At 38.2% G+C, this 24310-nt stretch overlaps 1 protein-coding gene across 1 annotated transcript in view; it reads left to right on the forward strand.

Annotated features, from left to right (window-relative positions):
- The window catches only part of GLCCI1 (glucocorticoid induced 1), a 149681-nt gene that overhangs the window by 36221 nt on the left and 89150 nt on the right, over window positions 1-24310 (forward strand). The window contains exon 3 of the mRNA XM_045496396.1: window positions 8045-9162. Coding sequence (XP_045352352.1) covers window positions 8045-9162 — 1118 coding nt within the window. The remainder of the gene's footprint in view (window positions 1-8044; window positions 9163-24310) is intronic.

Raw genomic sequence — 24310 nt, forward strand, 5'->3', positions numbered from 1 at the left:
GACTCCACCAGATCTTTTGTCAAGAAGTTGAGCCTGACCTAGTATGTTGAAAACTGCTAAAATTTGTATTAGGATGAGGTCCAAGGAATATTGATTGGGCCTGGCAATATGGAGGCTGTTGACAACACTGAGTAGCTGTTTTCAGTGGTATGATGAGAGTGGAAGCCAGATTAAAGTACACTGAACAGGAAATCAGTTAACTTGTAGACAACCCTCTCAAGAAGCGTTGCTGTGAAGGGATCAGGGAATTAGAGCTGCAGATGGAAAGGGATAAAACAAGAATCTTTGTTTTGCTTTTTAAAAATGTTCTGATGGAGCTTGTTCGTACATATTTGGGAATAATCAAGCATTTGATGATGAACAAGAGGGAGGGTAAGAAGAGAAGAATTTAAATCACAAGTAGAGGAAAATGGCTTTTGGTAGGAGAGCAGAAAATGTATTACTTGTAATCGAGAAATTGAGCCAAATGCCAAAAGATTTGCAGATCTGATGGTAGGGATATACTGGAGTTGTACCAGGGTAAGCAGGTGTGGGGATGGTTTTCGACGACTGGAAAAAAAAAGGAGTAAGAAATAAAATAGTCATCATGGGGAACTGAACATATGGTCAGGCTCCCCTCTCTGTCTTTCCTCCCCCTGCTACCAAACTTATCTTCAAAAACACCAAACACTCTCCATTTTATTAAGGAGTGCTTCCTTTCTGCCTTCTTTTCTAGCTTTGTTTTAACTCTTTTCTCCCCCACTAATGTATAAATTCTCAAAATTTTGCCCTTGATCTTCTGTCCTTTATTTCTACACTTTTCTCCCTTGCCAACTTCATTTATACCCCTGGCTTCAAATACTTTATCTATGTGGATACCCCCAAATCCTTATCTCTGCTGTTCTCAACTTCACTATCATTTAAAAACTACCTTCAAACATTTTTTTTCTTCTTTCTTCTTTATCTATACTAGATGGTTGGTGTTAAAACTGAACTTATTGTGGTAATCATTTTGAAATACAAATACATAGGGGCGCCTGGGTGGCGCAGTCGGTTAAGCGTCCGACTTCAGCCAGGTCACTATCTCGCAGTCTGGGAGTTCGAGCCCCGCGTCAGGCTCTGGGCTGATGGCTCAGAGCCTGGAGCCTGTTTCTGATTCTGTGTCTCCCTCTCTCTCTGCCCCTCCCCCGTTCATGCTCTGTCTCTCTCTGTCCCCCAAAAAATAAATAAAACGTTGAAAAAAAAAATTTATAAAAAAGAAATACAAATACATAAATCCAATCTTTATGCTGTATACCTTAAATTTATACCATGCTGTGTGTCAGTTATAGCTTAGTAAGACAAAGAGGGGCACCTGGGTGGCCCAGTCAGTTAAACATCTGACTCTTGATTTCAGCTCAGGTCATGATCTGGCAGTTTGTGAGTTTGAGCCCTGCATTGGGATCTGTGCTGACAACATGGAACCTGCTTGGGATTCACTCTCTCTGCCTCTTTGCCCGCCCCCCGCTCCCCACCATGGATTTCTCTCTCTCTCTCTTTCTATGATAATAAACTTAAAAATAAAGCAAAAAAAAAAAAACTGACTCCATCTTAATATCCTCTGGATCTTTTATTTATAGCTGAATTCATAATTATCTTCTCACCAAACCTGCTTGTTTTCCTGGCTATGCTTTTCAAGCCACTACTATCCTGCCAGCATTCCAATCCTGAAGTTTCAGAGTTGTCTGACCTACTTTCAAGGTCCATCAGCTGAGAAGGCCCATCACTTTCCTCCTCTCCACATCCTCTGCCATTCCCCTCTCATGAACTAAACTCACATGGATTATTGTCCAAGTCTGCTAAATCATCTTCCAGTATTCAGTCTCTAATCTGTGTTGAAAACTGTCCTTGCATTAACTTTCATGAAACACAGCTGCACTCAGTTTCTCCCCACCCACTCAAGAATCTTTGGCAGCTCCTCACTGCGTACTCAATCAAGAACAAGCCTTACCTACCAACCTCCATGACCTGTCATCAATTGATCCAGATTTATCTTTCATTAACCATCAATCAAGGTAGACGGTCCAATTATCTCCTAATATATCCTGTGTCTTCCTGATGACGAGACTTCTTCATGTTCTTCTTCCTGATGCCTTTCCTCAAAAGTGATCTTTCTCTCCCATCACTTCCATTAGTATTTTATTTATGGTTCTCCTCTTGAGGACCTGTGTTTAGACACGATTTTTGCTCTATTTGTCGGCAGAGCTTTTTGCCTCTGAGAGACTACAATTTACCAAAGTGTGAGAACAGATGTGCCCCACAGAGCATACAGTGGTTTCTGACACTCCCAAGACATTTGATAAGTAACTTGGTGAGGAGTTACTAAGGCCTGCAACCAGTAATGTGCTATTAAACCTTCATATAGGCCTATTAGATGTATTGGTGTGGGCCTTTTCAATAAGATGCTGAGTAGGACACTGAAAATTGTGTGCTACAAAAAGCTTAAAATACTAAGAAACTTCTCTAGTCAAGCACTGCTGATGAATTGAATGCGCCTTAACAACAGTCCCTCAACTCACTCATGTGGTAAAAAGTAAAATTCAGACACATAAGGAGGAAATTAATCCGGGACACATTCTGATCACTCTAAAGTGATCTTTAAAAAATTAATACTACAATTATCAAGTATACTCTTTTCACAGGACTACTATTGGTCTCATGTATTGTTGACACCATGTTTGGAACTAAAACAAATGGAATGCCGCACCATGTAAAGAGAATATTTGCAGTTCTTTCGTCCCCACATCTTTAGACTCTGAACGTCCTGGCTTTGTACCATATAGTCTTCTAGTTAAATGATAAAAGTCAACTTATATATCAGCTTAGGGAATGTGCCCCTGGCCTCATAGTTGGCAATAGAAATTGCTGTGGAAATGAAAGCTGAAAAACTGGTGGTCCTCATCACGGTTTTCTATCATTGTAGGAAGAATTATATACTCACTCTTCTGATATTTACTATTTAGAAATAAAATATCCCCCATTTCAGTTGCTTCTCTTGAATTTATTTTACAAACAAAGCATAGGGGAAAAGCTTCTTGACACTGGTCTCAGCAAGGATTTTCTGGATACAATGCCCAAAGCACAAACAATGAAAGTAAAAACAAACAAGTGGAACTACATTAAACTAAAAAGCCTTCTGCACAGACAGCAAAGGAAATGGTCAAAGGACCTACACGGACACTTTCTCCAAAGAAGATATTCAGATAGTCAACAGGTACATGAAAAGATTCTTCACAGCATTCATCATCCGGGAAATGCAAATCAAAAGTACAATGAGATGTCACCTCACACTTGTTAGAATTTCTTTTCCAGAAAATACAAGAGATAACAAGTGCCAGTCAGGATGTGGAGAAAAGGTACCTCTTGGGCACTCCTGGTAAAAATGTAAATTGGTACAGCCATCCCGGAAAACAGGATGGAGATTCCTCCCACAATTAGAGGTGGAACTGCCATATAATGTAGCAATCCCACATGTGGGTATATATCCAAAGAAAATGAGTGTCTCAAAGAGGTATTTGTAATCCCCATGTTCATTGTAGCATTATTTACGATAGTCAAGACATGGAAACATATATAAATAAATATAAAATATACATAATGCAATAGTATTCAGTCATATAAAAGAAAAAAAATCCTGCTATTTGTGATTACATGGATGAAACTTGAGGGGATTATGCTAAGCAAAATAAGTCAGATGGAGAAAGACAAACACCATATGATGTCACTTAAATGTGGAACCTAAAAAACCCCAAACTCATCAGAGAACATATGAGAGGTTATCAGGGGTAGACCATGGGCAGTGAGGGAAATGAGTGAAGGTGGTCAAAAGATACAGATTTCCAATTATAAAATGAATAAATTCTGGAAATATAATGTACAACAAGGTGACTGTTGTCAACAATACTATATTGTATATTTGAAAGTTGCTAAAAGAATACATTTTAAAAGTTCTCACCACACACACACATACACACGTAACTATGTGAGGTAATAGATGTGTTAGCTAGCCTTACTTTGTTAATCATTTTACACTTTAGACCTATATAGTGCAAAATCATTACATTAAACTAACACAATCTCATGTCATTATATCTCAATATAATCTCATGTCATTATATCTCAATAAAACTAGGGAAAAAGAAACAGCAAAATTTTTATTACTTACATGAAATGTTCCTTTCTATTTAAATACATTTTTTTTTCAGTTCCTTTATACAGGCCTCTTGAGAATAACTGTTCCTAACAGTGAGACAGAACTACCTACAAATCAGCAGATGTCATTCCCTAACTGTCCTCAACTGTGCTTCTCTGTCAATTTCACTTGGTTATTTTTTTTTCTGCAAATTTCAACTGCCTGTTTCTCCATCACCAATTTCACTGTCCATTTCCAACCTCTGATGAGCCTCCAAGATACACTAGGGCTAATATTTTTCACTTTGCCTGTATAAGGACCAGAATACAAGATATGCTTTCTGTTTGAATGCCAGATCTAATGCAAATATCTGTATGGTTTATAGTAGCCATATGGAACGTTTTTCTACTCTGTGGCTATGTCTTTTCAGCAGATATACCTATGATTATAGGTATGTTTTCTAATAAAAGCCACAGTTCTGGTTCATGGGACAAACACTGGTTAAAATTTGCTACTCTTTCAACGATACTAAGCAAATAATGATTGTCTACCATGTACCAAGCACTACTGCGAAGATTCAGCAGCTATAAAACACAAAGTCTTGCTTTCATGGCTCTTATATTCTAGGCAGACAGAGCAAAAAATAATTATATAATAAGTTGGATTGTGATAAGTTTTCTGAAAAAAAAAAAAAAGTAGGACAGAGAATAGGTAATGCCTAGGGGGTGCTTGCAATTTTAACAAGGGTTTTCAGAACACTGGAACCACTGTGAAGGTGGTGACATCTGAGTAAATAGCTGGTGGAAATGAGGGAGAAAGCCATGTGAATATCTGGGGCAAGAACTTTTCAGGCAGAGGGAACACCTAGTGCAAAGGTGCACATAGGCTGTCACAAGCAGTAAGGAGTATTACTGTAAGCATCTGCCAGGGACTAAAATTCAGGCAAGGCTTTTTTTGTTGTTGTTGTTGCTATAAGGAATCCACCTACAAGAGAGTTTAATCAGCTTAAGATGAGCATCAGTGCAGATCTGTTTAGTGTTCTCTCTCAGCCATGACCTCATTGCTAATACTGACAGCCTGGACTGCCTCTTAGATTTGGATGAACCTTGGATGTGCAGCCTGGCAAACTTGGATGAAACCAGAAAAGAGAGGTTTTGGTAGCTCCGTAGGCCTGTTGGTTCTTTACCTCATTTTTCTCTCCACATGGGGCTGCATATTAATCACATGTAGCCAATGATTCCAAGTTTTAATTTAATCTAAAATACATCCATTACCATATATGATCTAAGAAGTAAATAGAATTCTGCCTCAAGTGAGCTAATGGTGGACAGCCAATACATAAGGCTACGAACAAAGGTGGAAATGCCACCAAACTGTTCAATGTCTTTAATTCTAGTCAGGGCAACATAGTAAAGAGGTCATTACTAATGTTAAGTCTTAAATTAATTTCCAGAGATTGTCATGCTTATATTCAACAAATAGAAATAATCTGCACTGGTCCTTTCTCTCCCATAACTAGCAAAGTAGTATAACAGTGCTCTGCTAGTCAAGCAATCTGCCCCTCCTTCTAAGGGTTTTCCAATTTACGGAGAATATTTTCCTAAAGCTTCTGTTATGCCCTGGGAGCCCACTCTCATCCTTGATAAGAATAAACATTATTAGGAACTCAACAAATGGAGATTTGAAAGCAGGGTTTAGTTTATTTTAGCCTACCTTTGATTTGTCTGGAGACTGAATTCCTCACACATGAAGATCAGTACTTATTTCACAAGAGTAAAGTTTTAAGAGAGGACTAAGATTTCTTTAGCAAAGAGAAGCTGGTTGAACATCCAAATAGGTAATAATGACTTACAAATAACTGAAAACAGGATTTTAAGATGATAGTTGTCTGTGTGGGTTATTTAGATTTGCTTTAGATGTCTGATGTAATTGGCTGTGGTAAATTTGAACAGACACAGAAAACCTTTAAAATATGGCTACATATGTGGTTTCAGATCCAAATCAAGTATTGATCATTATGACTGTGGCTAGGTCTAAATTTAGAATTATTGTAATCTAATGTGTTGAGGTTGTTCCATACTTATATTTAGGAGTGGCCAGAGAGGACATTTCTATAATGAAACTATGCTGTAATCAAATCAACAACTTAGAAATTTACTGGCCTTTTTTTTTAACTTCACATATTTAATCTGTTAAAGTTTTTGTTCTTGATATTCTGAAAAAGTCACTGGAAAGAAGCTATTCTTTTTCCTCATAAAAGAATGCAATTTCCTAATCAATGAAGAGTCTACTTTAGATGGAAAAACTAACACAATAGATCAATTACACCAAATTTGCAAGAGTAAGGTTTTTACTTTATTTAAATTAAAATAGGTCATTCTGGAAAGAAAAAAAATACACAATGGGCTGCCTTCACTTGTAAATTTTCTTTTGAACTAATGAGAACTTATCTCACATAAGAGATTTGTGGACTGTTGTAAATACTCTACCAATCATGTACTCCACAGCTTTAAGCTGTGATGTGCTAGAACAGAGGGCTTACTCACAGTCTCATGTTAGTTTACCTAGGTCAGGCTCTTTGCTCCCAACTTACTAGCTGAGTAATCTCAGGCAAGACATTTAACTTTTTTGTGACTTAGCTGAGTACATAGTGGGAATAATAGTATCTACCTTTTGCATTTTTGGAGGGCTAAATGAGTTAACACATAAAACATTCTTATACCAGTGGTTGGCACATGATGAATGCTCATTAAATGTTAGCTAGTTACTAGAATTATTCTAGTGTATGATAAAGTGAGGAACTACCACCAATCTTAATGGGAAGTACTGGATGCATTTTTATTGGGTTTCATTTACTTTACAGAAACTAGTAGGCTTTTTGGTCTTAGAGTACAAGGAAGCAGAGAGGGATGGCTCCTCTAAGCGAAACTAACCCCTGCATAGAGTGCCTGAAATCACAGGAAGCTTGTCAGTGTGGGCAGACACCAAGAGCAGACCAATCTAATAACCCACTTCTCTCTCTCTTTTTTTTTTTATCTCATGTAAATTAATGGAGAGTATCTGATGTAGACCATTAAATTAATTGTTCCTGTATAAGGTTTAAAACCTTGGCTTACCATAGGGTAAACTTAGGCTTTTGTTGGTCATCCAAATTCTCTGTATCCCTTCAGTTTCACTGCAGAATTAAAACCAAATTTACCACAGTGGATTGTTACAGCGAGTCTGGCATTTATTTCTCCCAAGAGGCCATCTGCTTCTGGGGAAGGGCAACAGGGTGCCCTCCATTAATATATCTAACTGATGGTGTAATGATGCACAATTCCTGGTTAACCCTTGCAATTCACAGTTATTGTCTTGGAACATAAGATGGTATTCTCTTTTCACTGCGTAACTACAAATGTTAGGATAGACTTTTATAAAAGTATTGGCCTACTCTTCAATACTTCTAGACTTTGCTTTTGATGCCCTTAAGTTCTTTTAACTAGTCTACTAGCCACAAAAGCTCCGATTACTAAAGTTAGAGGGGAAGGGATATTCTTCTGGTTCCAACTTCTAAAACGTCCCGCCAGAACAGGTGTACTTGCAAAGTAAAATTAGCCTTAAGGGTCCTCTGTCTCAAGTTGTACAACTGGCCCAGGAGGGTGGAGCCCTCGCGCCCTGTTTACCGGCGTGTGTGTGTATCTGTGGGTGTCGCGGCACGCGCAAGGTCACACACGGACCCACTTTCTTAGGTCAGCCCAGTCAAACCCTCCGTCTTATCCCAAGGGCTGTCAACTCTCACGCCTCTTTCTGCGCCCTCAGCCAGCGCCTCCCCCCCCCCCGCCCCCCCGTCTTTACTCTTCCACTCCCTCACGCCCCGCCTCCAAAGTAGGACGTCCCACTCTAACTGGCAAGTGCTCCTCTCACTCCTACTCTGCAACCAATCACTCGAGTTCTGGTGGAGAGGGGCAGAGCCAATGGAAATGCTCGTTGCGGCAGCTGCCGGGTCCAAGCGCCGGTAGGCGGTGTCGGGGGCGGGGTGCGGGTGGGGAATCAGTTGCCATTTGGAGTGAGGAGCAGGCGGAGGCGGCGGCGGCGTTTGCGGTGGCGCGGAATCCGCGGAGAGCCAGACACCTCGAGGCCCTTTCCTCCAGCCCAGATCCCCAGAAACAGGGGTCCGGGCCCTCCCTGCAGTTGCCAGGCGATCCCGCGCGTGCAGCCCTGCGAGGCAGCGAGCGGCCCCCGAGGCTGCGTGATCCGGACTGTTGCCCCTCTCCCCTGTCAGCGCGATGCCCGGGGCGGCGGCGGCGCTGGGCTCCTCGCGGCCCCGGCCGTGACCGCCACACCGAGCCCGGCCCGGCGGTTGGGGCCGTTGGGCGTTTGTTTTCGCAGCCTTCCCCTCCCCCCTCGCCGAGGCCGCGGGGGTGCGCGTTGGGAAGGGGGAGCCAAGAGACTCCTCCTCCTCCCCGATACCCCCGCCCCTCCCCCTTACACACTCGCACGCACTATCGCGCCGGCTCCCACACGCTCGCGCGCCGCCCGCTCCGCGCCTCGGTGTCGGCCAGCGTCGTCCCGGGCCCGCGGAGCCACCATGTCCACTGCCTCCTCCTCCAGTTCCTCTCAGACCCCTCATCCCCCGCCGCAGAGGATGCGGCGCAGCGCCGCGGGCTCCCCGCCCGCCGCCCCCTCCGCCGGTAGCGGGAACGGAGCGGGCGGCGGCAGCGTGGGTTGCGCCCCGGCTGCGGGAGCCGGCCGGCTGCTGCAGCCCATCCGCGCCACGGTGCCCTACCAGCTCCTGCGGGGCAGCCAGCACAGTCCCACGCGCCCACCCGCCGCCGCCGCCGCCTCGCTGGGTAACCTCCCGGGGCCCGGCGCGGCCCGCGGCCCCAGTCCGCCCAGCCCGACGCTGCAGCCGGCCGCGGCCCCAACCGAGCCGACGCCGCGGGCCAAGGGCCGCCCGAGACGGTCCCCCGAGAACCACCGGAGGAGCAACTCACCTGAGAGACGGAGCCCCGGCTCGCCCGTGTGCAGAGGTAGCGAGCCCAACCCTTCCGTCCTCCCGGGCTGCGTCTTCCCCGACGGTTCCCTCCGTGGAAACTTCAGCCTCTCCGGGCTTCTCTTTGCTAGTGCATTATCGAAGGTGTGAAAGTGGCTTTGGGAATCTCACCTCCCTGCGGTCGCTGCGGGGCTTGGAGGAGCGAACTGCAAAACAACTTTTATTTGACCCACATGCCGCCCCTCAGATTTTATCTTCCATCACTCGCCTGCATCGAAAGGTTTTTCAGTTTAAGAGCTGATTAGCTCACTCATGTGTTTGCTGTTGGTAGCGGGGAAGGAGGAGCTGGGCGAAACACTTAAAAATACACGCACACAAACTCTGGCAGCCGATAAGGTGGTGGTTGTAGTCTACAAGCCCTTTGTGCTTTCCTACAAAGTTCCTAACGTGTCTGTGATTACTGGCATATATATTTTTTTTCTTTTTTGGAAGGGTGGTGGCATTAGTTATGATGTAAGGATTATCTGTTGGATGTGTAGAGGAGACAGTTTTGGGTATGCAATTGAAGTGTATAGTGTTTTTTTCTTTTTTTTTTTTTTTCCCCGTCTCCCTTTTTTCTCTACTTAATATAGTCATATGTATCAGAGCAGTACTTCACTGGAAATAGTCAATGCCCAACTCAAGATTTTCATGGTAATTTTCTAAAGACCTGTTTGTGGAGTGTGCTCACTTTTTCCTTCCATTTTTAAGTACACTTAACAGTTCAGTTGAGCTGTTAAAGCATCTCAAGTTTCTTTTTTGTTAGGTGTCAAAGGTAGTGGTGAGCTAGTGGATGCTCTAGGCTTCCCTTAATGTTTTCTGTTTTGGTTTGGTTTTGTTTATGTCTGGGGACACAGTGCATGATCTAGTTGAGTCCTGGGGGAGAAAAGGAAGATTAGCCAAAACAGGGACTTAAAGCTCATAAGGGAGAGTGGAGTAGCTAATATAATTAGATACCAGGCTAGAGCTACAGATGCTGCTCCTGCTGCAGTATTGTGGAGACAACTGATCATACCGAGTGGAAAACTCTCTGCGTGGAAGGGAAACACTGTGGAGCTCGTACGGTTATGTGGTATGTGGAATTTTTTTTAATGGAGTTTTTTTTTTTTTTTTTTTTTTTTTAATGAATGTCTTAGACTTGGAGAAAGTGATTATGTTGTGATAGATTGCAGTTTTAGTGTTGTTGTTCTTTTTTTTTTTTTTTTTTTTAACATTTCTGGCGGGTAATTAGCATGTTGCTAAGGCACTTGTTTTCAGACCACTTGATGGTATGGCAGAGTAGGATGTAGTGCAGTGGTATGTGTACATGAGCACCAAGAAATATCTCCTGTAATCTGTATGCACCAGGAGGAATTTGCTCCCCCACTCCTCCCCCAGGTCAAGCCAGCTGCTGCAGAAACTGACATCCTCCAGCAAATCCTGAATGAATGAATGAAAACAACGTGATCGCCCTAATAATGACCACAACTGAACACACATCTTTGGCTGTATTTTATAGAAAAGGCCACCATTTTCTAACAGATTAATGCCATATGCAGCTCCCTTACACATTTTCTGGAGCTATATGAAATGAGCGGTAAAAGAACGAATAGAAGGCAGCAGTTAGAGAAATTTTTGAGTGATTTAGCTTCAACAGTGCATAGATTGAGTTTTGGGATTTTCTTTTAGGGGCTAATGTAACAGCCATAAAATAACCATTTCAGACTGATTGTGTACAGAGGGTTTTGTGGGCAGAGTAAGAGTAGTTGCTGTAACAATATAATGGCTATGTAGTGCCTCCTCCCCTTTTGTTGATAAACACTAACATCTTACAACACATAGTACAACTTGTTTTTCTGCATCTTTCAAAAGTCTTAATTGCTTAAGAATTACATGGTCCCTAATAAAGTAGTTTTAATGAAATTTGTGATCAGGCTTAAACTATCCTCTTTGTTGTAGTGTGGTACATCTGAGTTTAATTCAATTTTAATGTACTAATGATGAAAACACTTTTCTGAGTCTGGTTGTGCAGCAGACAGATTTGCATCACCAGAGAGCTTATATTGGGAAGAGAAGAGGCTTTTCTGCTGTTTTTAACACCAGGTGGTTTTGTCAGCTCCTTAGATTTAAGGGATTTTGAATGCAGGCTCTTCAGCCCTCAGTTCCCTGATTATATTACCTTTATGTTACTTCACATCCTGCCTTACCCCTCTCTACCCAAATTAAAACTGTGCAACTAATCTATTCTGTTTAGTTAGCCATTTAAAATCCATACTATGAACAGTTGAACAATTTTTCAAACAGTATCTACTCAGTTTCTTTTGAATTCTGTGAGGTTCTGACTTCAGTGGATTTTAGCCTCTACAGGTCAAGGCTCCTGCTGCCGCCGCCGCCGCCGCTGCTGCTGCTGCTGCAGACACTGACATCACTATACTGCATGAATGAAAAACAACAACGTGCTCCATTTCTTGCTCTCCACCTCCTTCCTTTTTTGCACACTCCTCTGTGTGTGTGTGTGTGTGTGTGTGTGTATTTACGATGGTGTTATGCTGCATATGAAACTACATTTAAAAATGTTAAATTAAGTAGATGGTGGCTCAAGGGATATGTATTTAGTACAGAGGCATATTGTTTACAGAAAGCTTCAAGTGCTATGAGCATTTGGACTGGAGGTGACATAACTGAGCATTCGTTTTTTTTTTGTTTTTTTTTTTTTTCCCCTGGACCGGTGGTGATGGAAGAAAATACAGAAGCTTCAAATACTTTTCTTTGTAATTGTTTTACCAAGAAGAAATTATGAAACAACATAATATCTAAACATGTCAGATCATTATTATTTCCCTCTTAAACATTCTTAATATGCATATTTAGGGTTAGGCTATAATAATAAAGAAATGATACTCAGGTTATTTCATAAAGCCGAGGAAAAGCTGAATTCTGTAATTGGTGCAATCAGTTTTAATATATTAATTTATAAAATTAAACGAGATGGCAATTTTCTTTATTTTTGTAGCACAGTTTTAGATAATTTGAAACGGTATCATAAGATACGTAAGTCTTTTAATAACCTTGCTCTATATAGAGGATATGGACTTTTACAAATTAAAACTATCTCGTTTTTACATATGAATCATATTTTTGTATTTTTTAAATTTCTATTGTATTTTTAAAACTTCAAGGTTTGTTATTTATATTCATTTCTCTACTTCTGCCATTTAGCAAAATGTCACCCTCCCCCTTGTTTGGTTCTGAAGGGTCTTGAAGTGGTGAATGACAAGCTGCTGAATGCATCCTCAGGCTCCCTGTGATGTGTTTGTAATAGATGTAAAATCATAAAGTATTATGCAAATAGTTATTTTTTTGTAATGGTAATACATAAAGTCTACCTTTGAGATAAATAGAACAACTCAAATGGGAATATAGCAGGATGTTAGTGTTAAAGTTAATCATCTGTAAGCTAAAATCATGAGTAATAACCAAAAGAAAATAAAGTTGCTTCTTTCTGAAACCTCAGAGCAAAACCTGTGGATTTAGAAACAGAACAAATACTCACAATTTTACTGTGCAAGATAAGATAGTAAGTAGCAATTGCAAATCCTTTTGTGTGTGTGTGTGTGTGTGTGTGTGTTTTAAGATTGAGCACTAGGATGAATTATAAATTCTAAAAGATATAAAAGGAGTTGCATTAGAGAACTCTGAATGGAGAATACTGCTTATTTTGAAGTGTACTAAATCTAGTTAAAAAAGCATGGAAGAGCTTGTAATTTATATGGCTCCTGTTATGGAGAATAGCATGCATTGATCCCTGATTTAACAGAACATTTATTTAGGCCTACTATGCTAACAGATTACAAACTCCAGAGTGAAATTTGATTAGAATTTTTTATGGTTATCTTGAGAGCTTTATTGTTTTATGCTAAGTTGTGATTACATTTTAAAAGAAAATACAAAGCCAGTTAGCATGTAATATTGAATGACTTCATACATTGTGTGTATGTCTTTGTGTTTTAATCAAATTAATTTGCTTTCAGTGTTTCAATCTTTTCATTAAATTTTCCATTTTGAGTCTTTTTTTTACACCATGCTCAGTTTGTGGAATGAAACATTTTAATTACTTTTTTCCCCTTTTTAGAGATGCTCAGACATTCTCTTTGTATAAAGTTACTTCTCAGGCTGATATTCTTAGAAATCAGGCCCTCCTCATGGCCCTCTCTTTTAAAATGAGTTTTCTTAGAGTGCTTAGAGGAACTTGTTTCAAAGTTTTCCTATACTTGAGTAAAAATAGTTAAAAGTGTCTTTGTTTTGTTTTTTCTAAAATGACAGGTTTCAAATACTGATTTTTGGGAAAGGTTTTAGGCCTTTGAGAACTTACACTAAGGATCGGCAGCATTAATGATTTAGTTTTTGCCATCGCTTATGGTGCATGAGATTTGCAGGTCAGGGAGTGAATAGCAAAATAGATAAGTGAATTTATGGAAGTTAGTTGTTATTAAACTACTGTCTTATGTTCAAAGATGATATTCCTCTCCCTTAACTTACTCTTAGCATATTGAATATCATACACCTAAGTTTTATAAAAGTATCTTGGTCAGTTTAACTATGTGTGTAGCTTTGTGTGTGTATACTGAGTGTATATACACACTCATTTTATATCTTTAGTGTATACTGAGCTAAAAATTATTTCATTATTTACAGTACTTTTTATAGAAGGATATGTCATTCACTGCAGGATACATTTCTTCAAGGATTTAATGCAAATTAGGAGTTAGGCATTGGTAAATGGTGAAAGGTAATGGCATCCTTGTGGTTTTTATTGGTGATAATGCAGACTAAATGTGAATAAGAAAACAAAGAAATAATTGGGCTCTATGGCAATGAATAACAATGGAAATAAATGGCAATGTTCAATAAATGACTCATAAGAGAAAATTTTTTTAAGTCTGAAATTCAAACAAGTTTCTAAAAACCTGTTTCATCAAAACTTTCGCATGTAGCTAATATTCTGCCAAGTAGTACATACTAACGACCATGATAGTCTTAATTTTAGTTCATTCTTTTTTCCAGAGCTTGAGATTCCTGAACACCACCACCACCAAGATAGGCTTTTCCACAGCACCTGTGCCAGGCACTGTTGTCTTTTGCCTTAATATATAATTTTGTTATTAAATGATAAATTTCTGATGCTGTTTCTGTCCTTTTTACTTTGTATTTTAACAAGAGGTTGAATTTGAGACTGATAGTCTCTTAATAGAATTTGCCAAAAGTAGAGGAAAGAGAGAACAGTACTCACTTATTGGTATGGAAAGCCTAAGGAACTGATGGAAGAGCCAGAAGTTACTTCCCTTTCTTTCTCTCTATCCCTTATTTGGACCCCATAAACTGACCATGATCCAGCCCATCACCCAGCTAATTCTAAAAGAATAAGATTTGTGTTTATTCTGCAAAACAAATTGTAATAGGTTAGCGGTAATTCTGAAGAAAGTAAGGACTTTGCTTACATTATGAACAATTACAGAGAAAAATACTGTTCTAGTATTTAAATGTAGTAGGAACAACCATGGCAGATACCTTTAAGCAGTGTTGTTTACCTCAAAAGAATGCTATTGAGGCAAATAACAGGAGGAGATAGGTTTAGGAGTACCTCAGTAACTTCCCCTATATTATGCTGTGCCTCTAGCTGTAGGTAGAAAGGAGGAAAGCATTTTAGTGCTTATTATATACTACGCAATGTATATGTTCATTTATCAAGAAAGTGGATTCGAAGTGCAAATCATCTGATTCCAGATACAGTGTTTATTCCACAAAACTATCTTGTTGCTCCTAACTCAAAAAGACTCTGATGTTGGTGATCACCCGTGATTTCTGAGCTAATAGAATTACTAAAGAATAGGGTTTCTGTTTTTTCAACAGCACTGTTACATTGTGCCAGGATATGCTTTGACATTTTCAGAATATTTAAACATGTAGGATACAGGATGGTGAATGTAACTAGAATAGAATATATATGAATTGGTCGTATTTCTTCATTTGTTCTTACAGAACAATGTAAGTGTATGTGAGAGAGAGAGGGAGAGCAAGTGAGAGAGAGAAATCCTTGCCGAGGACTCAAGGATATGAACTTGATTGTGTCTGGCCCTCTTCTCCTCTAGAATCTGTGCTGTCCTTGAATCATAGTGGGAGGTACTTTTCTCAATGAATATTAAAAATTAATTACACATGGTGGTAAAGTAATGAATGCTTCAGGAATCAGTAAGCAGAGACTGGTCTCGATTGTCTGAGCAACTGGTGCTAGGTTAATTCAGTCCTCCCAAGAGCTAACAAGTTATCACTGCAATTTGTGGGTTTGCACTGTGGATGTTTGTAACTTAATGAAGTGCCACCATGGTGCACCTTAATGATGGCTCACCAAAAATAAGGATGAGTTAAAGAAACTAGTGAAACCTATTATTGTGTGGCAAGGTCAGTGTCCAAAATTTTCTTCCAAGCCATGAGAAATATCTGAGTATTTCATAAGCTGATACAGCTTGCTGCCTAGTGTCACTAAAGATCAAATACCTACCACCTACTGACAGTAATAACTCCTTATTTATCCAGTTAACCACAAAGAGAACTTTTGTGAGTAGTCCCCATCGTTAATTTTAACTTTCACGTTACTAAAAAATTAAATATGAAGCATTTTCTAAAGACATTTTACAATTGTTTCCTTAAGCAGAACAAAGAAGACATAAATGAGCTCTTTGTGGCTTATTTAGCTTTATTGCTACTTATGTACCTAACAAAGTGATTACTACAAGTAGCATTAATATAAGATTGAGCATTGACTGACAACTAGAGTTGCCCTATAACTGATTCTATAAATTTGCTTTTGGGATTGTCTTTTTTCTGATGAAGGTGGAATGAAGCAATGTGTGGTTACATTATTCCTTGCTAGAATAACCTAGTTCTTTTCTCCAGCATTATCACATTTAAAGGTCAAATTATTTTCCAAATGGTACCATAAAGGAGTTTTAGAAACAAAAAGGTATACTGGAAAGTAATTGGAGTTAAGAGACTTGGGTTCTGTTTCCAGTTTTAACATTTGACTTATAGCAAGTCACTAATTCTTGGCGTCTTAGTTTCTCTATCTTTAAAATGAGAAGTGGGATTTTTAGAGTTTTGGTTAGAGAAAAAAATTCTGAGAGGAAAAGTAAGTTTATTAAACTAGATAATTCCTTTTTTTAATATTTCCCCCTAGCTTTGTTGAGGTATAATTGACAAATAAAAATTGTATATGTTTGAGGTGTACAGTGTGATGATTTGATATATGTATACACTGTGAAATGATTACCACAGTCAAGCTAATTAAAACATCCATTGCTTCACATAGTTACTGCGTTTGTTTGGTGTGTGATAAGAACATTTAAGATCTACTCCTAGCAAATTTCAAATATACGGTACAGTATTATTAACTAGAGTCACCATGCTCTACATTATTCATCATCATTCTCCCAGAACTTGGTCATCTTACAGTTAAAAGTTTGTACCCTTTGACCTATATCTACCCATTTCTCTCACCTGCAAGCCCTTGGAAACTACCACTGTACTCTCTGCTTCTATAAATGTGACTTTTTTAGTTTCTCGATGTAAGTGAGATCATACAGTATTTGTTTTTCTGTGTCTGGCTTATTTAGTACAGTGTTCTCCAAGTTCATCTATGTTGTCAATGGCAGGATTTCCATCTTTTTTATTTTTTTTAAGGCTGTATAATATTCGTGATTGTGTGTGAGTCAGTGAGTGAGTCATACTTTTTTTTATCCATTCCTCTGTCATTGGACATGTATGTTATTTCCATATCTTGGCTATTGTGAGTAATGGAATGAACGTGGGAGGGCAGATAGCTGTTTAAGATACTGATTTCATTTCTTTGGATGTGTATACCTAGAAGTGGGATTGCTGGATTGTATGATAGTTCTATATTTAATTTGCTGAGGAACCTCTGTACTGTTTCCTATTCTCACCAATTTCCATTCCCATCAATAGTATGTGTTACCTTCTCTTCACATCTTTGCCAGTGCTTTTTATCTGTTGTCTTTTGATAATAGCCATTTGAGCAGGTGTGAGGTTGTATCTCATTATGGTTTTAATTTGCATTTCCCTGATGATTAGTTATGTTGAGCACTTTTTCATGTACCTGTTGGTCATTTTTATGTCTGTGGAAAAAAGTTCAACTCCTTTGCCCATTTTTTAATTGGATTGATTTCTTTTTGCTATTGTATGACTTTATATATTTTAGATAGTAACCCTTTGTCAAATGGGTAATTTACAGGTATTGTCTCCCATTCCATAGCTTGTCTTTTAATTTGTTGATTGTTTGCTGTACAGAAGCTTTTTAATTTGATATAGTACCACTTGTTTTTGTTGCTTGTGATTTTGATGTCATATCCAAAATGTCAGTTACCAAGACCAATGTCAAGGAGATTTTCCATTATATTTTCTCCTAGGAGTTTTATAGCTTTGGACCTTATTTTTAAGTCTTTAATCCATTTGAGTTAATTTTGTATATGGTGTAAGAAGGTGGTCCAGTTTTATCCTTCCTCATGTGGATATCCATTTTTCCAACACCCATTTATTGAAGAGATTATCCTTTTACCATTGTGTGTACTTGGCACCCTTGTGAAAGATTAGTTGACCATGTATCTGTGAGTTTATTTTTGGGCTCTCTGTTCTGTTCCTTTGGTCTGTGTGTCTATCTTTATGCTAGTACCATATTTTCATTATGATAGTATAGACTAGATAATTCTTAATAATATGATCATTTATTGAGCCTTTATGTCAGCCACTAGCCTTCACTGGAACCTAGTGTAGAGTACTTTTATAACCTCTCTTCACAGACGAGTAAATGACATCTTGAGAAGTTGAGTAATTTGCCCACCGTCAGACAGCATACACATAGGGCCAGAGGGCCCATATAACTCTCTATTAAGCCCCGACTTCAGGTTAGCTGAGACTTGCTTTTGGAACCCAGTTCATTATGGGACAGGAAAGCATGCACAATGGGTTATCCCATTGCTTACACTTAAGTCATAGAAAGCTCAAAAATAGCATTGGAGGGTTGGGTGAAGAGAAAGCTAAATGGGACTGGACTCTAGGGTCCACAGAACTTAGAATAGTTGCAAGTATTCCCAATGATTCAGGCCTCAGGTATGCATATAAGGATATCGTAGCATTTCAAAACTTTATGCCATCAGTAAGCCTTTCCTTTGGTCCTTAAAGGTTCTACCACTTTGTTAAAGAAGAATTTAATTTTTTAAAACTGCTTTTCGTGTGAAATCTCAAAGTCGGGATAGAATAAGGTCTTTTGTATTTTCTTATTTGGCAGTTTAAACTTTACATTTCTAATAAAGCATCATAAGGCTCCATTCATCTCTAACATGATTCTTGACTCTTGCGATCCTTTGATATTTTAGCAGCATTCGAAAGAGCACCTTTTTATATATCACTGTCATGGCATAGCAACAAGGTACACTCTCTTCTCAACTTAGAGAAGTTTGGGCTCTTTCACTTTTTCTAGGTTTGCTGGTGTGATGTAGAAAAGATATCCTGAGCTTCATTTTAATAATTTCTTCCATGGTGTTTTGGCATTTTTTTTAATGTCAGTTGTGCTTACTGTAAGTTCTCTTTAATAGTCAGTGTGGAACATGAGCCCTTTCATAAGTAACATTAGAAAGGGTATTGTTAGGATATTTAAAGTGTTGTGTAGGGGCGCCTGGGTGGCTCAGTCAAGTTCAGTGCTGGACTTTGCCTCAGGTTGTGATCTCATGGTTCCTAAGAAGAGCCCCACATTGGGCTCTGTGCTGACAGCTCGGAGCCTGAGGCCTGTTTCAGAATCTGTGTTCCCCTCTCTATTTGCCTTGCCCCTCTCTCTCTCTCTCTCTCTGTCAAAAATTAATAAACATTCCCCCCCAAATTTTAAAAAACGTGTTGTATAGAGTCTGATGGATGAAGTTTCTCATGACATTTCTTCTGTAATTAAATTTTCGAGTTAAATACATCAATTTATGAGTTGAGTTAGTGAAGTAATATTTCTTTATTAGAAGATAATAAAAACTGGGAGGGCTCAATTACTCAGGGTTACATCAGGTCTAGCTATAAAAAACTGCTATTCTCATGTACACCTGTGAAGTGATGATCTTTCCATGAAGGTACAAAAAAATCATAGTAAAATATAGGTTTGTTTATATCTGAGCTGGTAGTCTATAAACAAAATATGTTTACAGTATCTTTGAGAGTTCTGTGACAATGTCATTGTCTTTTTTCTAAAGTATTTTTGGAGGAAATCTGATCTGTAGCTATGAAAAGAAGAACAACTGTAAGTTAGGTTATTTAATGTAAGTGTCTAGCATCTAAACAGAGGTTAGCAAATATTGCTAAATACATATCCATTAGTATTGTAAAAGTAAGGAGTTGGACTGTGCTCAGAGATAAGGTTTTTTGAAAAAAACTACAATATTCTGCAATATTTTGATCAGATAGCTTAAAAAACATATTAAAATCCTATTCTTTACATGCCAGAGTGACCCATTATTTAAAAACAAAACAAAACAAAACCTTAGTCACTTGAATTTGCTTACTTTTTGGCTTTTTGGTTAACATGGCCAAAGATTAGTATAGCTGTGATGTAATTTCTGTTGTAACTGTTCATTCATTCAAGAAATGTTTGTTTCAGTTATTGACTAGTTGTTGGCAATATGGTGGTGAGTAAAATGAATAGATTCTCTCCTTCTTTTGCACAATAGATATTTGTTGAATCCCTCCTATATCTGAGGAACTTAGTTTGACCCTTAGAGAATACATAGTCTAGGTGCAGTTGATGCTCTCACGAGATTCATACTTCTTATCAAAGTCCATTTATTTAAAATCTGGCAAGAATTTGACCCACTGTTTTCTCTGAGCTTTGGGCATCACATAAGAATTATCATGTTCCTTTGCTTGCTTACCTAAGTTAAGGTGAGCTTTTTGGTATTTGTTGAATACCAAATATTCTAGTTATGTGTTTTTCTTTCATTAGATGAAGCCTAGGAGAGCTTCATTCAGTGGCTTCCATAATATATCTAGGTCGAAGTTCTTTTCCTGCCTGACCTAGGATGATGTTATTGACACTTTCTGTGCACACACACGGATACCCTCTTGGTATTCTGAACTTTATTACTGGATGTGGCTTCTCATGTAAAAATGTAGTAGTATGTAGTAATAATGTATAGTGATACCTGGACGTGGTGTCACATGAGACTGTTGAGATGAGTGCAACTTGGTTTTGGCTAAATATTTGCTATTATGAAGCTAAAATAGTATAGAAAATAAGCTTTTCATATGTTGCATTACCATTACTTGATATCTTTGTTGAATACACAATGACATTTATTTTTACTATACTCACAATGTAGTTTTCAATTTTTACCTATTCATAGTTTTTACCTTAAAGGATTATTAAGATTAAAGTCTTTAGTATTACTAGTTGGTTTATGTTCATCTTTAAGACAATTGTCCTGTTCTACTTTGTACTAAGCCATGTGATCAAAAAATAACATCTTTATACAGATAGTCCCATTTAATGGAATAAGTATTACACTTAATCTCATGGTAAAATAGATGTTAGATAAAGTGCATGTTCTGGGTTGGGTTTTTTTTGTTTTTTTTTTATGTTGCCTATGGGACACTGAAGAAACGGTTATAATCTTGGAATATAACCATGTAATAAACCATGTAAAATTGCATATGGGAGTTCTAGGAAATAGGAAGGCATAGGAAAAATAATGAAATAAATTATTGTTAATAATTGCTGTGTCATTTAAAAATATTATTTTGTTCTTGAATTAAGTGCCTCAAAATGTAAAAGAAAGTAAATAGTATGGTAGCCGAATATTTGGTTAGATTAACTGTATTATTCCCATTGTTAATATAGCAATTCTCAAGGCTTTTTTTTTCTAATTTTTTTTAACGTTTATTTTATTTTTGAGACAGAGAGAGACAGAGCATGAACAGGGGAGGGGCAGAGAGAGAGGGAGACACAGAATCGGAAGCAGGCTCCAGGCTCTGAGCCATCAGCCCAGAGCCCGACTCGGGGCTCGAACTCACGGACCATGAGATCGTGACCTGAGCTGAAGTCGGACGCTTAACCGACTGAGCCACCCAGGCGCCTCATAATTCTCAAGGCTTTAACAGTTTATATATGATTTTTCATCTGTCTTAACTCACCTTAATGTTTCTGTAATTTTGGTGGATGCTCGTGCTTCACCAAATAGCACCTTGTCCTTTATAGTGTTCCAGCATCCACCATGGTGTCTGGTGCCTAGAAGGCCCTGCAGCAAACAGTTGTTAAATCTTTACATAGGACTTATAAGAGATTTGTTTTAGCTATATAAGTAGCTGGGTTCAAATCACTGAACAGTGATTATTACTATGACATGCAGTCTTATAAATATCCGGCAAAGATGAAAATTAATAGATTACACTTGTGTTGCCATTTTCTAAAATGCCGAAATGTTTAGGTAACTGATGGTTTTTATCTTCATTTAGGACCTATCATTCAGTGGTAGTATATGAGGTTGGAAAAGCACTGATTTATTAAATCTTGATATGAAATTGGAGCTGGGTGCTCTTGCTGGTAGAAATCGGTGGGACAGGGATGAGTGATGTCAGGACAGTCCATATTTTCAAAGATGCAAGATACACTTCTACGAAGTGAGTTTCTAAGTTACATTTAGAGTTCTTTTAAGTGAATTTTGGCCTATTTAGTCTCCATGGAATCAGCTTTTAAAGCTGTTAGAGAAATTTAAGTCATCATGTCCCAAATTTGATGGGCTTTTTCAATTAAAATTCCAAAAGGTTTTATAGTTTTTTCATAAAGATCATGGTTATCCTAAGTTCCAAGTAAGGAGAATGTCAATTACATATGAATTTGTGCTTCATTGTAATGTAAAAAAAATTTTTTTGTAATGTAAACAATTTTGAACTGTAGAGCAGATTTGGGGGTGGTTATTTGCTTTAGAGAATGTCTAGCTTATGTGCAAGTAAAATGATTCAACTTACCAAAGTGTTATTTACACAAACTTTTTAGGAAGTCAGTTACACAAGGTTGAGGTTCATCTGAGGTTGTAAAAACATATTACTGAATAGTGTAATTTCTCATTGCTGCATAAAATGTTCTACTGACATTTAGCAGAATTAACTAATATCCTAAGAAGTTGTCATAATTGAGCATGAATACATATTTTCCGTTCCTTTTCTAGTCTGAATTTAAAGATTCTAAGAAATTTGGTATTCAACTAACCCCTAAAAGGGAAGGAACTCATATGTACTAATGATTTTATTTCTCACATTTCTCTGTGGAAAGATATGCTTTTTATTTTTTTTATTTTTATTTTTTATTTCAGGAATAGAATTTAGTGATTCTTCACTTACATATAACACCCAATGCTTATCCCAATAAGTGTCCTCCATAATGCCCTTTGACCATTTAGCCCATTCCCCCACACAACACCCCTCCAGTAACCCTCAGTTTGTTCTCCGCATTTAAGAGTCTCTCACGGTTTGTCTACCTCTCTCTTTTTATCTTATTTTCATTTCCCTTGCCCTATGTTTATCTGTTTTGTTTCTTAAATTCCACATGTAAGTGAAGTCATATGATATTTGTCTTTCTCTGACTCACTTATTTCGCTTAGCATAATACATTCTGGTTCCGTCCACATTGTCGCAAATGGCAAGATTTCATTCTTTTTTGATCACCAAGTAATATTCTATTGTGTGTATATGTGTGTGTATATGTATATATATACACACACATATACATATACATACACATGCCACATACACAGACACACATATACATACACACACACATATATATACACATCACATCTTCTTTATGCATTCATCAGTCAATGGATATTTGGGCTCTTTCCATACTCAGGCTATTGTCAATAGCACTGCTATAAACATTGGGGTGCATGTGCCGCTTTGAAACAGCACTTCTGTATCCTTTGGATAAATATCTAGTAGGGCAATTGCTGGGTCATAGGGTAGTTCAATTTTTAATTTTTTGAGAGACCTCCGTACTGTTTTCCAGAGTGGCTGCACCAGTTTGCATTCCCACCAGCAGTGCAAAAGGGTTCCTCTTTCTCTATCCTTGCTAACATCTGTCATTGCCTGAGTTGTTAATTTTAGCCATTCTGAAAGGTGTGAGGTGGTATCTCATTGTGGTTTTGATTTGTATTTCCCTGATGATGAGTGATGTTGAGCACTTTTTCATGTGTCTGTTAGCCATCTCTGGATGTCTTCTTTGGAAAAGTGTCTATTCATGTCTTTTGACTCACTTCTTCACTGGATTATTTGTGTTTTTTTTCTTGAGTGTTGATTTTAATAAATTGAAAGATATGCTTTTAAATTAGATAAGTATTACAAAGCTTTTGCTGAAATATTTTGTCCTTATAAAAGGAAGTTACTGGTTCAGTTGTAATTTCCTAGCAAACTGTTTCCAACCAGCTTCATGGAGGAAATATTTCTTCATGCATGAAAAACTTTAACAAAACCTTCTACCATTATTAATGTCAGGAGGACAATAAGTAAGCACAATTAGACTAGAAATATGATTAGTGCTGTGGATTATGATTTTATTTATAATTGTGTATTACTACAGGATGATTTTAGCTTAAAGTTTCTTTATCTACTTAAGGACTAGGAAATTAATTGGCCAACTAATATGTTCATTCTTAAGGTCTATACCATGTGGATGTGGTGGTATGGGTATGTAAAAGAGAGAAGACTCTAGAGTTCACATCCTTTTCTCAGCAACTACTGGGTAATCATTAGTTCCTGACACTTTCTCCATACAGAGATTCATGGTCATCTTTTCATAATACTTCAAGTAATTTCAATATACTGGGTGGTAGTGACACAGAAACTGTGCTTAGCTCACATAAGATGAAATCAGCAGATATCTAACCACATCTTCTTTGTGATTATGGGGAAGCTTACTGTTTATTATATTACAATTATATTTCCTTCCTGGAGGCACGTCTTGAATGCTGACCTCTTTGACTAAACTGTTTACTTCAGAATTATTTGGTATAAAATTAGTTTGTTGGGTTGGTTTGGAGATATAAATTGATGTCTAAATATAAATTTCCTTT

Source organism: Leopardus geoffroyi, chromosome A2 (assembly GCF_018350155.1).
Source record: "Leopardus geoffroyi isolate Oge1 chromosome A2, O.geoffroyi_Oge1_pat1.0, whole genome shotgun sequence".
NCBI lineage: Eukaryota > Metazoa > Chordata > Mammalia > Carnivora > Felidae > Leopardus > Leopardus geoffroyi.